Source organism: Dromaius novaehollandiae, chromosome 2 (assembly GCF_036370855.1).
Source record: "Dromaius novaehollandiae isolate bDroNov1 chromosome 2, bDroNov1.hap1, whole genome shotgun sequence".
Classification (NCBI taxonomy): Eukaryota; Metazoa; Chordata; class Aves; order Casuariiformes; family Dromaiidae; genus Dromaius; species Dromaius novaehollandiae.
Window position 1 is genome coordinate 21162960 of NC_088099.1, and position 15357 is coordinate 21178316.

The 15357-nt window shown below is 35.6% G+C and overlaps 1 protein-coding gene across 7 annotated transcripts in view; it reads right to left on the reverse strand.

Moving 5' to 3' along the window:
- MLLT10 (MLLT10 histone lysine methyltransferase DOT1L cofactor) overlaps positions 1-15357 on the reverse strand; it is a 144661-nt gene that overhangs the window by 62813 nt on the left and 66491 nt on the right. For all 7 annotated transcript variants that reach the window (XM_026098559.2, XM_064505949.1, XM_064505947.1 and 4 more), the window contains 2 exons: positions 9407-9502; positions 552-807 (listed from right to left, as the gene is read on the reverse strand). In XM_026098559.2, the coding sequence (XP_025954344.2) occupies positions 552-807; positions 9407-9502 (352 nt within the window). The remainder of the gene's footprint in view (positions 1-551; positions 808-9406; positions 9503-15357) is intronic.

Below are 15357 nucleotides of genomic sequence, written 5' to 3' on the forward strand. Positions count from 1 at the left end.
TACTTGTCATGTAACCACCTTCTGCTTAGGTATTTCAGCAACAAAAAATTAAAAATAGAGAACATTCAAGAACATGGTATATTTTATATCCTTGCATCTTGAAAAATTATTCAGGGGTGTTTCTATGCATTTTAAAATTTGCGGAGTTGCTAGTCCAATTTTGTTCTAACATATACTAATTTTAAACCATTAGTATTAGACCTTCCAAGAGCTAAGAAAGCTCCCTAGACTCAAATTTCGTAAGTTGATTTTTTTTTTACCCCAGACCAATTTTTCTTAAAAGAAACTTTTTTCATCAATTTAAAGAGAACACCCTAAACAAAAGTATCAGTTTTGCCATTTGAAGATGCATAGCTCTTTTTTATATTATGACAACAAATAAACATTTTTTTTTCCCCTAAAGTATTTTTTCTCTCTCAAGTAAAGCAGCTTTCTCACTATTGAGGATAAAGGATGAACTGTAATTTAAAACTTTTTGAGTCTTAAATATATACGGTTTCTGTCTAACTCACATCAAAGCAGTAGTAGTATTACTGCGTAACGATTAATACCTTGCTGGAAAGGACTAGCTGCAGACACAGTTGTTCCCGGATTCCTTCCAGCACCAGGCTTTCTTCCCCTCTGACCTGAGCTGTGACCTGCAGATTTCTTCCCTTTGCTCTCTGACCCTCTGGCCTCTGAAGAATCTTTTCCACTTGAAATGTGTGTAGAAACTTCCTGGAAATTTGCATTTGTAAATCGAGCTGTGGTATCTTCCAACCGCTTCAAGGAGCCAGACATGGAGTTGTTGCTAGTGCTTGTATACGTCTAGCATTTTGGTAAGAGAAAGGAAATTAAAGAAACAGGTCACACACAAAAACTGTAATAACCAATATACACAGTTAGAGTGATAGAGGTGTTTGGGTTTCCATTGTAAGAGAATTAAAATAGTTTATTTCAAAAGTTTATTTTAATCTATACCAAGAATAAAAAGACAGTTACTATTACTTTTTAGCTCAGTGACAGCACAATCAGTTCATTTAGTATCAGATTACAACAATCAGTGCTAGCCTACACAATGACATATCCACCACAGCTAATATGAAATAAATAAAGCTATTACTTCTACTAAGCAAGAACAGCAGTAATTACTCCTGAAATTTTCGCAAATCAGCAACTCCATAAAATAATAGCGCCAGTTGTACAAACTTGCAAGGTATATTCAACTTATTTTGTAATCCTATTTAAATCAGTAAAATTACCCACAGTGCACAAAATTCAGTACATACACATAAGTCTTTCTACACCACGGACTGAAAAGAATTACCTAATATCAAACATATTTTTACTATTTGAAGAACAGAATCCTTGAATTATAACTGTCACAAGAATGCAAATATTTTCAATCAGGTTCGTATTTGTTTTAGTACCTATACACTGCTGTGTATGAATATTTCATTGTACACTGTTTTCTCCATTTATGCCTGCATAAGTTATGAATACTTTGGAAAACACGCCATATGAATTTAAATATATTCTCATATACTTTAAAATTAATGTTTAAAAGAATATTTTTTCAATGACAAATGTAGAAGTGTTTAAGCATTAAGGCAACTGGCAATAGTAGAAGTTACACAAAATGAACTGTTAAATTGTCAACATACATGCTTAAAGCGCACAAAATTTGATTTTGTGGAAGAGAATGCATAAAAACAATTTAAGCTTTGGCTGAAATCTTTATTTCACCGAAGCCAAGGCCAAGGTCTGACTTCAACGGATTCATCTTTTATATCCACAATTACACAGCCATTATATTCTATTTACATATTATATTATTATTTCACGGCTTTTTTTTTTTTTAAATGATAAACACTTAAAACACTTTTGTGAAAATACGACTTTCACGCAGTATAATCCAGCTGGCAACGCTGGTCCACGCGCAGCAGAACCGCTGGCGGCTTCCTCGCCCATGACTTTGCCCTTTCAGGGCAACACGCGCTCACCAGCAAGCCCAACTCCCGCTTGCACGTGTGGTTCCCGCAGGCACACTAGGCTTCCCCGTCACTGAAGCTGCCCAATTCACCTCATGTTCCTTGAGCATCACCTGCAGAGGAGGAGCCTGAGCTCCTGCTGGCGTAGGAGGCATGTGGGAAGGAGCGCCCGGCTCCCCCAAGGCCACAGCTGCCTGGGCCCCTGGAGCCGGCTCTGGCGCCTGCCCGGCTGCCCCCAGCGCAGTCGGGCTCTCCCCTCCACTCTCCCCAGAGCTCCCAGGAACTTGAGCTACCTTTAGGGCTTACTCACTCTTCCACCAAGTTTTGTCAAAATGGTTCACAGTAGGTGAACATTAGTCAAAATAGGGTCACAAAAAGTCATTAGGCAGATCAGGAGACTGCATGCACCACATTTACTTAGGAAACTAGGCAAAGGAACATAACTGTTTTCTAATTTTCATCATGAAAAATATAGTTGTAATAAAATAATTTTAATATCAGAAGAAAGAAAATGAAAGCAACATTAGGAAAAAGGAAATACTATTTTTTTACTGCTGTATTATTCTCAAAGCAGCTACTAAAATAGCCTTTTGATTGTATAGTATCTTTTGGACAAAAAAATACTGATTAAACCTATAAGATACGCATCTGTTCAAACAGGCTTAGCTGTTTTCTGAATCTTTACAGGAAAGAATTTAACATAATATCTAAATTTATCTCCATTAAGGACCAAACACATGCCTCAAAAGTCAAGAATACACACAATTTTTCTCTTCCTTGACTAGGATACTTGATGAATTTAAGCCTACAGCAGAGTATTTCCTCACCTTTACATGGTGCTTTGTATACCTGGTATAAAAAGTTATCCATGTTTTTAACTAAAACAGCCAAGGCATTTATACAGAAAATTTTATTTGTCAGGTGCAAGTGCTCAAAGACAATTTAATATGCACGCTTTTAGGAAGATGAAATTTTCCATCTATTTGTTCATTGCACTGTATGAACTGCTGGGGAGTTTTTTATGTTTATTCAAGGAGGGCGGAATCAACTTGGCCAACAGCTTCTTTAAAAGCACGGTTTCCATGCAAACTGTTCTACTGGACTGTCCGTCTGTTATTATTTAGTGGTAGCCTCCACTGGTGTTTCTCTGTTTTACTGCTCCCTGCAAACACTGTAAACACAGCTGAGGAGGATACCACCTTACAAACCACAACACCTAGGCACACACAAATTACTCCAAAGAGAGCAAAGTAACACACGACGCTCAGGATTCAAGTTGGTTAGAGTTTATACTTTGTTTTAGAAGCATCAATGTCTCCATACAGAATAGGTCAGTTTACAAAACACCCAAGCGCACTCTTCACGCACTTTCCCATTAGCTTGGGCTATTCCTGAATCTCTCCATCCCACTCACAGGAAACCTATTTGACCTAGTGCAGTTAAAAGCCACATAAAGACAATGCTTCTAAACTCTTCACAAGTTAAAAGGAAGAAGTAGAGAAAATGCACTGGCACGCTCTACACAGAAATACAATGTTTAAATCCAATTTGATTCTATGGTAGGTTTTGTCAGTGCCTCAGTGCTACTTGATGGAAATGGTTCTACTTATCCTAAAGTTCAAAGCTGAAACTTTATTATGTAATGTTGAGCATCACTATTTCTTTAAGGTCTAATAATGTCTCCACATTAGCATTAAATTAAGAAATAACAAATACATTTCACATTTCCACACTGTTCTAATACTGCTATTCTTTTCTTCCTAGAGCAAGTAAGCCAAACCATAACACCTAGTCAAAAATCAACCTCTCAATACAACAGTCTAAGCAGGAAAAAAAAAAAATTACATCAACATGTACAAAGTACCTGTAAAGCATCTACTATTACGGAAAGACTCCATATAGCCTATATAAAATCCAGTAATTTTTTTTAGCTAGGAAAGAACTTACTTTAATTTGCCTACCTAAAAAGGAAGGCAAAACATAGCCATTCAAAACTGCAAGTATAGCCCCATTAAAAACTGCAAGAAAAACAGTGTGGATTATTCCGAACAACAATGAAGGAAGGAAATTAGCTTAAGTCTGTTAAAGTACCAAGTTAAAAATATTATGCCTCAGTTATTACACTGGTAACAGTTTCTAATGAACATGGAGCCAATTCTAAGTTGAATTTAACAGTTAACTTTTTAAACTACTGTAAAGTCCACAGGCATGCTTGACTTTCAGATGAAACTTGTGTCACCTAACCGGAGTTAAGGAGCAGTGATTCAAATGTGGGTCATTTGAACAAAGGGTTTCCAGATATGCAATAATCCAAAACAAAGACAGATTCTTCCAGGATCTGCAATTATGTCTCTCATCCAACACCTTCCTTTCCTAATCCTTAGCTCCTACCTACTCACTTGAATATTAATTTCAAGGATAATTCCATATAGGCAGCAACAATCTTAGTTTGCTGTTATCTAATCTCGCTTATCCATTACTGTAGGAAAAACAGTTTTTAGAAAGTTATTAAGAGTTAACTTAGTTCTATGGATTGGGTCAGGGCTAAACAATGACAAATAGACCTTAATTTGCACATACTGTGCAGAGATTTGGTTGGAAGTGAGGATATGTGGTTACACACAGTCACTAGAAAGGTCAGGACAATATGATTTAGCTGTTATTGCCAACGAAACATTCAAAGACTGCAAGCCTGAATCCTGCTCTCAACAGATTTTAAAGAACAGCCATGCACATTACAGTTCTGCTGTTGAAAGTTTGCTCTGACAGATATTTGTTTCAGGTAGTGCTGAAATCTACATGCTTACTCAGAAGGTTTTGAATGTTACTGGGATACAACATGTATTAAGCAAAGTAAATTTGGTATCATTTTGTCAATAATTCTTTTTCCAGATACATTCCTCACTTCAAGGAGTTCTTTGCAATGAAATGCCCTAAAACGGATATGCATACGTCAATGGCTTTGAGAATATACACAGTGCAATAGGATCTGAGACAAATGTGCTGCACAAGTTTTAGATAATTAAGCTAACAGGTTCATAAAATAACCAACCCACTCCTAAATAAATTGCTTTTCTAGCATGCTATGTTCTAAAAGATCAGGTCTAAAAGACCTGATATCAATGTCTGAAAAACTAATGTGCCATGGCAAAGTTAATTTGGTCTGGCTCTTTGAAGTTATGAGAGCAAGAGTGGCAGGGAGTAAGGATTTGAGGATCTAGTTATTTAATGAATGGCTTCGGACTTTGCAGTCCCCTTGAGCTTACACCCACCACATGCTTTTTGAATATAATATGCAGTTTGAGGCTCCCCTCCTTCACTTCTGTTCACATTGTAGTCATCATCTTCATTTCAGTATAAACAGCTCCACAGAAAGGAGATTCCCCGATGCTGTCCCTCATCTCCATCCCTTGGTTTAGCTGGGAGGACTTCACTAGTCAGTTCATGAATGTTAATCCTGTTATCAAAGTCAGTCAATATTTGCTACTGTAATTATCAAGCTAACATCAGGGTTCCTTTATGCTTCCCCATAAGTCTTGCCAGAACAATTAATTCAACTTGCAGGTTTTTTCCCCCCTAAAAGCTCATTTTCCTCATTGCAGTAAGAGCTACCTACATCCCCATTATCATTTTTATGTCCTGCATATATCACTGTATGGGGAAGAGCTATACTGCCCATGTGCAGCAAGTCCTATGACTTCTAGAAAAGCAGCATATTTACTGTAAATGCATAATAATCATTCTTAATATGCACAGTACATCACAAGCCTTGAGAAGCCTTTAGCCCTAATGCATACATATAGCACATTAGTTTTGCACACAAAAGGGAAGGACTACAGCACATGATCATCCACAGAAGTGCCAGAAGGTAACGGAATGGTCCAGGCAAAAAAAACAAACCAAAACAAACCCACTGGCTTGGAATAGTGATGTTCAGCCATAACGAACAGGTAGATTCACTACTCCTTTCATTCCCTTCTGGGGAATTGCTTTAGATAGTCAGGGTGGATGGGTTATCCCTGCTGTTACAGATACAATTCAGTCTACTGCACTGCCTTTTTTGAAGTCTCTTTTGAAGTATTTAGTTACTGCCTACAGTTTGAAAGCAGATACAGCTTCTTGTGCACCTTTGTGTACAACTAAAATAAAAGATAATAAATAATGTGTTTCTTTTTAAATAAAAATCAGTTGCTTTCTGAAACTGTAGCCCACAGTATGTTTTTAAAAATAGGAAAGAAGCTTGAAAAGAAAAAAGAAAAGTTTTTTCCCTTGCTGAGTATTTTTTTTTTGCATTTGTTAAACCACACGCATTTTTAACTCTCAATCCAGGCCTAACTTCCCAAAGCTCAAAACCTGAGACAAAAGTCTTTATCGCAACTAAAAAAAAGGGGGGTTGTGGTTTTTATATAGATCCTATAGTGGAATGGAATCTTCCCACCTAAGAGAAAGTCCAAAAGAAAATCTTATTTGAAGAGGCTGAGAGAGAACTCAAATTCCTCAGTTACTTTTGTTATTTTTAAACATTCTGCATCTATGCTCCAAAGTAAAAGTTTAGAAGTTATGAAGACATTACTCGAAGGGTATTTAAAAATTTCTCATTTTTTTTACTGATCCAGACTTTGAATTTAAGTTGTGTTTGCTGAAACCTTGCAGCAATTCACAGACATGCCTTTCAGGAGGCATACTCCTAACCAAACACAGCACTTGGACTGGAATCTCTGTAAAATTTCTTGGAATGAACAGCTAAACCAAGTATACTAATTCACATAATACAAATCCAGTTTATTATCTAATCCTTCAGGCTGAGAAGCCACTTTTCCAAATAAGAACATACTTCAAGGTATCAACTGCATAAATGGTCATTACCACTAAATTACAAAGGATTTTTCTTTAAAAGGGAAGAATAAAATTCCATTTCAAGTTCCAGTTTCCCCAGCAGAATGGGTACCCAAGAATGGGTAGCAAAAGTGATTATACACCATGATAAAATAAGGTATTCACTGTAAAGACAATGCTGTGAAGAAGAAATGAAGTCCAAATCAATTATGAATTAGAGAACTCCATGTAAAAGAACACACAAAAGTAACACATTGACAAAATATTCTGAACCAAGTATTCGTCTCAGAAGAGAACAAAGCTTGTTCAATTAATTAAATTTCACGTTTTTGAGGGATACACTATGGATTTTAAATCTAGAAAAGCAAGTGCATTTAAATAAATTGTGTCAAAGGACTTTGGAGAAAAATTAAAAGCAAGGAGAGAAGACAACAGAAGGAAATAGCTGCAAAAAAAAAAAAATCCAAATATTCTTCAGCTACTTTTTTTTTTTTTTTTTAAATACAATCACATTTAATAACTTCAATTAAAAAAAAACTGGAGACCAATCTTCCTGATGGTCTGAAGCATTATACACAGGCGGCAGAAAAGGGGAATACCTGGCTTAGGTAAGAGTAGTTCCCAGTGAAAAAGGTAAAAAAGCAAACTAACAGAAAAAGTATTAATATTTTAGTTCCATACTGATTACCTCAGTTTTAGTTCAGTATTTAATTCACTTATAATCTAGATTCTAGAATTACAGGCAGTTTTTCTTCTTACTGTATTTGCTCCGTCTTGTTATTAACTATAGGAGTTGCAACATTTTCTTGGCAATGTTATCTATTTAATTATTTTTAAGGCTATAAGGCCAGTTTTGGTATTCAAAAGAATATAAAATATTTAAAAATACTTTTTTGCAGTCTCTTTTGAAGTATTAGTTATTTTATATATAGTTATTTTATATAAAGTACTTTTATTTATTTAAAATACTTTATTAAAATATTTATAGATTTAAATACAAAAATATTTGACTTGTAATACATGCAAAGCACAGTTAATCCCAATGACTGCATTGTAACTGACAATTCAGTAACATTTTCATTGTTTACATGGATTAAATATTCAGTTACAGTTCGGCTAAAAATGACACCACTCAGTCCTAAACCTTGCAATTAGGAAAAGTATGAGGAGGGTAAGGCAATTAGGTAAGAGGTTAGCAAAAAAACCACAATCAAACTGTGTCCTCAACACTAAATGAATATTCTAATAGGTAAGACTTGAAAATGACTGGTGTGTGTATATATATATATTTTTTTTAAGCTTTTACAGAAACATACTGCAAAGGCATTTACCTGTAATACTATCAAAATGGTTAGATGATCAAAATAAAAAGGTAAAATAAAATAGGTAAATAAAATAGGTATCTAAAAAAGGTAAATAGAAAGATATATATTCAAGAAAGATAAGATCACGCGTAGCACAAAACCTAACAAAAATTGTATAGTGACATACATTGTGTATCTGACACAAACTGTATATATGACAGCATGTCCAAAAAAAACGCAAGGCAAGAAACAGGAAAAGTTATCACAAACGTAAGGCATAAATAATGGCATATTGAACAGGTACATATCCCCAGGTTTTACACTCTTACTATTGACAACAAAACATACTGAAAATACTTTTTTTCTTGGTTATGATTCCTAAAGTTGATACCAGTATTTGAGGCAATACTTACAGGCACTAGAAAACTGATATTTCAACTGTTTTATCCTGTCCTGACTAGGCCTTGGTGTACCACATGCAAAAAGACATTTGAATACCGTAAAGCATCTCAGCAGCCAAATTACACATGCATTTAATTAGCTGTCGATATCTACTGAAGAAAAAAAAAAAAAAAAAGTGCAGCAGATACCAACAGCTAATTAAATCAAACCATGATTCTCCAAGTCAGATGTCAAACATTCCCAAGTGAATGGGACAAATGTTTACAAACTCCAAGGTCAGAAACCAGATTTCTCATTACCATTGTCCATTCTGTAACAGCAACATTTGAGTGACATTTTGGAGGAATAGCAAAGGCGATTCTTGAAGAGTACCGTCTCAAACGTCCTTACTACTTAGCCCTCGACATTGTCCCTTGAGTTAGATATTAGCCAGCATGTTAAGAGGAAGGGGAAGATAGAGCAAACTGCTATAAAGGCAATTTGGTATTAAATGTGTATTAAGCATACGCCGCAATTTGAGTATTACCAGCTTAAATACTTACTGACTCAGTGACAGCCCAGCACACACAAGTAAATTTCAAAGGAAAGACTTTTTTTTAAGACTTCTCAAACAGTTAAACATAGGTCAAAGAAATAAACTTACTGAATTATCAGTGGCACCTGATCTGTGGCATTAACTAACCAATTATGAAAATCTCAGGCTTTTTTTCATCCTATAACCTCAAAGAATTTTTGGATTTTGCATGTTAGGAAAATATACCAAATATACATGATAAATTATAAAGTCTATTCCATTTTTAAAGCTCCTGCATATACACTGTAATAATTACATTATGAAATTTCAACATTAAGTAAATGAAGCAGATGAGAGAAAAAAAAAATACATAAACTTACTTTCTCTGTAGTTACAGTAAGAGATGGAACCAAGGATGGTGAGGACTCTGACTGCTTCTTATATTTTTGCTTGTGTTTATCTTTCTCTTTATATTTCTAGAAGTTATAGAAGAGAATATAATACAAGTTCAGCTTCATCTTTAACATAGCTCATTTTAAGTAACATGTCATATGTTAACAAAATTTAAGACAGGTTTTAAAAATATTTCAAAATATTAACAGTATTTCCATTAAAATAGCACAAGACATTATAATAACAGTAAATCAAGTATTTATACTTGTTTTCAAAATTCTTCAATTATAATTGGGATCTGTGAATCCACTATTGTTAATGTCATCTATCTTGCCAATAATCAATCAATGCAAGAAACCGGATTAAGAAAAGAGATGTGACTTCTGTTTTACAGGTCTTCTTGTATTTGCACACCAAATCTACTGCACAGTATTTTGTTTGAATATTACTGTAAGTTAATGTAAGACAAATTATTAACCATTTAGAAATTTAGGTTTGGTTCCACTACTGGCATCTCCAGGCATAAAAATATATAACATGATTTAGATTTCATTCCCAGAAAGGTGTACACAATTTATGTACTAAATAAGTTAATCAATTTTCCAAGTTAAATTGCACAAAATACCAAAGCTGGGAAAAAACAAAAGTCTCCTTTCCAAAGGAGTCTAGAAAAAAAGTTTCAATTTTTTCCGCAGCATGAAGTATGAAAATTGTGCAAACAAAGAAAATCATTTCTTAATCCAGAACCTTTGCAATATAATAGAAGCTTTCCATACTGGTAGAATTCACTTCTTAGGGGATTACAGACTCAAATTGTATTTGTTTAAATAATTCAGCAGACAAATACAAAAAATATTGAGTCTGACACAAAATTAAAAATACAACAGGAGTTCAATAGTTTTACCAACTTAATCAACAGTGATTCTAGAGGACCACTTTTCCCTTAACATTACACTTTATTTATACAGTCCACATGAGAAGATAAAGAGAAATTGAAGGTATGATGGAAGGTTACTTGTAGGAAATTTGGACTGAAGTATTTTACTTCTTTAATTACCACACATTTGTGGATTTTTTTTTATGTATTCATACAAGATCCAACAGAAGAGTAAAATCCTATGGCTGTTTGTTCAGAAAGCTACCAAAAAAAAAAAGCGCATACATATGCATTTAACACATGACAGGTTTCTCAAAAGTCCCTTCAAGTCAATAAAATATTTGAGGAGCTTGAAAAGATAAGGAAGACATTTAGAAGGTATACGTTTGAATAGCCATACTAAAACTCAGCAACTGTTTTTAATATTGAAAAGGAGCCATGCTGATCTTCCCATAAATATTAAATGATAATTCAGGACCTAGAAAGAGAACATAATTTGTTCAACAGTGACTGCACTACCACTCTTACTAAGTACTAGAAGAAGACATATTTGTATACACTATTCAGTCATCACCAAGTATCAGTTTTCTATTTTAGTCACAATCGAAGGAATATGAGAAATGTGTTTCATGGAAGTGGTCTAAGACAACAGGGTCTCAAATCCTCTCATAAAGTGGAATCAGCTACTTGACAGTCTACACACCAAGCTGAAAACAAAACTGGTTTTTCCCTGTCTTTATAAGCCATAAATACCAGCCTACTGACTTAAAAATCTCCTCGTCTCTAGCTAAATCCAAACCCACTTAACTCAACTTATAACCTAGTTTAGCCAAGAAGCAAATACGGTTTAGCCAAGAAAATAAAGTACCAAAGCTATTTTCACCAAAATATCATGCAAAAACATACTTCCTAGAATACAGTATAGAAAGTCCTTTTGCTTGTTGTACACTTTTTAAAACTCAAGGAAGGTCCGAGAGACAAATCTTCAAAAGGCTGATGAAATTTTCTGGTTTCTTTTTTCACATGCAGAAGTGAAGGGTTTTTTTTCAGTGTGCTGTCTGGGTGGCGCTTGCTCTTTTATAAGGAAACATGCATATCTCATAATAAGGAGGCAGGATTCTGACTGCTTAAAACCTGACAAGGGCAGGATGGGGTGGGGTGGGGTGTCTGTGTCCTTTTTTCTTGGGACTGCAAATGTACTGCACAGCCTTTTGGATAATTTCTGAAATGCAACATTCCCCAAAGTGCTGCCTTGTGCGGCCAGAAAACAAACAGGTATCAGGAGAAAACAGAAGCATCTACGCCGAGACTCCTGTGTTACTCATCAAATCTGTTGCAAGCACATACAGACACTTGATTCAAAAGCCTTTCGGTATTAGATGTCCAGCTTACTATACTGTCAGTGTCTGTGCTTAAAGAAACTTGAGTAATGATTTCATTGAACCCCAAACAATATCTTTCTTGAAGCCTCAAGAAAGAAGTTATGAAACTGAAACCAGGCCACTATCTTAGTTTCCATAATTTTCAGCATTTTTATTACATAAATTCAAATCACCCTAAAGAATTTTTTTATTTACAGTTTTGGAATCAAGAGCCAGTGATTTTGGCATGCTTTAAGGTGAAACTTCATAGCAACATTAGTAAACAGTAGGAAACATTTAAATGACGTTCTACAGAACTTGTTTTACAATTTCTGCTGTGGGTTTTCTAGTGTTCTTTTACCTCTAATGTTATTTTTGTCTGAAAGGTAAAGAAATGAAGAATTCTGATCAAAGGAACAGTCAGGAGAACTTCAAATTATATCCTGTAATGTACGGAAATCACTTTCAATACTAGTTTCAACTCAAAAAGATGTGCCATCTTTTGAGAAAAAGGAAATGAAGGGGAATACAAGGGGCAAGGGCAAAAGCAAGAGGGAGAGCATGAACTACTCTGGAAGGACCTGGAAACAATGTGCTTGAAGTCCTACAAGGTGAAGCATTAGCAACCACAACAAATTCCTCTCCCAGATATGGAGGCAGGAAAAGAAAGAAAGGAGGAAAAAAAAAAGACCCCCATACCATCCTCACAAATTTGCTAGAACAGCTTCCCAGGGTGTTCACAGATGGCACTGTCAGATGTCACTCAGGGGCACTGGAGGGGTATCCCACCCAAAGGCCTTTTACATAGGAAGATCTCGTCCGTGGGAAGTCTGCTGTCCTTAATTCTATATTCCTTCCTCCTCCTAGGTTCCACCTCCTCTGACAAATAACCCCTCCTTCCCCTGGCTTTTTTTTTTTCTTCTTCTTAAGTAAGTTTCAGAAGATATACATGTCTCAATGTGAATTAACTCCAGATGCAAAAAACATCAAAGAAGTGGAGAAATTTTCGCTGCAGGAGATCCTTTGAAAGGAATGCTCAGGTTTTATACCGATCAGAATAAAAGTTTCAGCAACAACCTGCTGAGAGGAAGAGACTGAGCTCCCACAAAGTGACTCCTCTTCTCACCACAAAGATGCACAGAAGGCGTAATATTAGAGTTCTGAAAATATTGTCCACTTTTGAATCCAGAAAAGGAGTAACAGATGGACATAAATTCTCATAATATTTAACAAATATGAAAACCTTTGATCAAGTCAGTCTGAAAGGATACACAAAGTAACAATCTTTCTCTTTACCAGGAAAAGAAGCAACAAACAGTTGGCCCTGCCTGGACAAATCGCAGCATGCTTCACCTTTTTAAAAAGCTCCTTCTCTAATTAGCCACAGATACAAACAAAAGCATTTCAACAGCACCTCACTTATATACTCAGACTTGAATATCTAAAGACTCATCAGTTCAGATATTCCAAACATACATTTTAAAGATAACTGTGACCCTGACAAATGCAATCCTACATTCTGCAAAAGCAGCAGTTAGCAGATGCAGCACTCTAAGGAAGGAGACGTGAATAAACACAGTGCAGACTACAAAACTGACAAAACAAACCTCAATCTTAGTTCACAAATAGGGTAGCTCACTGGGCCAGATTCAGGCAGCTCCTCAAACCTTTCTAACCATCAAAAAAAATAAGGCCTGTTAACCATGCAGCATTGAATAAGTAGCTATAATATTATCGATCCAAGATGTTCAAGGGCCCAGATTTATGAAGTCGCTAAATATGAACTACAAAATAATCAGAGGTTCACATGTCATGATTAATCAGAAAGCTTTATCTATCATTGGGGAGCTCATTTTTTGGCTTTTGTTTCTTACCTACTAAGTTATGTAACACCTTCTTAATTCCAGTAATTACAGCTGCAAGATAAGAAAACAAATATGGTACAAGATTTTTGGAATACTATACCACCTTCTGTACATTATTGTCTTTGGAAAAAGGAAAAGAAAAAGCACATTCCAATTGCTTCAATTTCTTCCACAAAGACCAAATCTACAAAATTATTAAACAGTACAGCTTGGTTCCAACTGTTCTATTCTTCTAGCTGATTTACATCTTGGAGGGTCACGATCACTCTAAAGATCAGCATTCGCTCGCTCATTTTGTTTAACATACTTTCAGATGAAACATCTATCAAACTACTGAATGAAAATAGCATCTAACCTATCATATTAAGAATAATTGTCTAATTTTATCTTAGCTCTAATTTGTTACCAACAGAATAAATATGTTATCACATACATCTTTCCACGTGTTCTGGACCTCAATACCTGGAAAGACTGAACAATGCAAGTGAATGATAACTCTCCGATACAGATGGAATGGATGAGTTCAGCTTTCCTGGTGCGCTAGTATTAATTCATAACATTTCCATGTATAAGTATCGTTTAAATTGTTCAATGTATGTATATTTACGCTTATTTGCAATTAATCACACAGGTACAGCTTTCCTCAAAGAGGTTTCCACAGTACTTCAGAACAGAGTTTCATGAAATGAAGTTAGGCGTTTAACAGTTCATCCAAAAAAAAAAAAAAAAAAAAAAAAAAAAAAAAAGTTTTCACCCCTTTCTCAGCCTTTCCCACATTGCTTAGCTCGTCAGACCTTCTGAGTTATAATTCAAACTGTTAAATAAGCAACAACAAAAATCAAAGTGGATAGTTTTCTTCTGCTTTGGAGAGTTAAGCTAGTTCAGTGAATAAGCACCAGAGACAGCCAATAACAGGGGCAAGAAGAGGCAAATGCAGAAGGGAGGAGCAGGAGCTCACCTGCCCAGGGAACACGACACTAACTTCTAATTTGGAAGAATCAAAATACCTGGACACCACCAGCAAGCACTACTGTCCAGCCCTTCAAACAAAGCTGCCTGGGCTGACCTTAGAGCATTCCATTTTTACCACTTTCTGTTATAAAAACATAACCGCCACCACTTAGAGTTTTCAAACTGTAACACAACACTTTCAAATATGGTTTCCTTAATGATTCTTGTAAGAAAAACTATTTGACTGTCTAAGTCATTATTTTTCAGTTACTCTTTTGTTGACTCCCTCAAATAATTCCAATGTATCAGCATGTTCTGTTATCATGGAGTATTCATCCCGGTGCTTCTGTCATTTATGGATTTTCTGAACTATTTTGCCATCACTGAGGCTTGTAAATCTATAGCTGTCACCGTCACAACTAACATCTTTAGCAGATCCCCAATACAAAACCTGCTTGGCCTCTTATTTGTGACTAAAGCTGTTAGTAATACAGCCATAACAACTCCAGAATGAAAGACGCTTGTGGTCCAGAACTTTCACATTCAAATCCTAATTTATCACATCCTGGCAATAGCCCTAGCTCAGACATTCACCTGTCTAGTATTTTACAATGCATAAACCGCAGCAGGAAAATTAAATGCAGCAGCAGTACTGTTGCAGTTACAGTAGTGACAGGACATAGGCAGGGGAGGGCTTACAGGGAGAGGTGGAACAGCACTGCCAACACCATTCGAATACATACACATTCAGTTCTACAACTGACATCTGTTCTTAAGCACCAATCCTTGATACAGCTACTTGACAGACTCCAAAAACAAAAAAAAAACAAAAAACAACAAAAAAAACACCTTTGACACAGTGATAAGAGTCAGAATTTTAACTG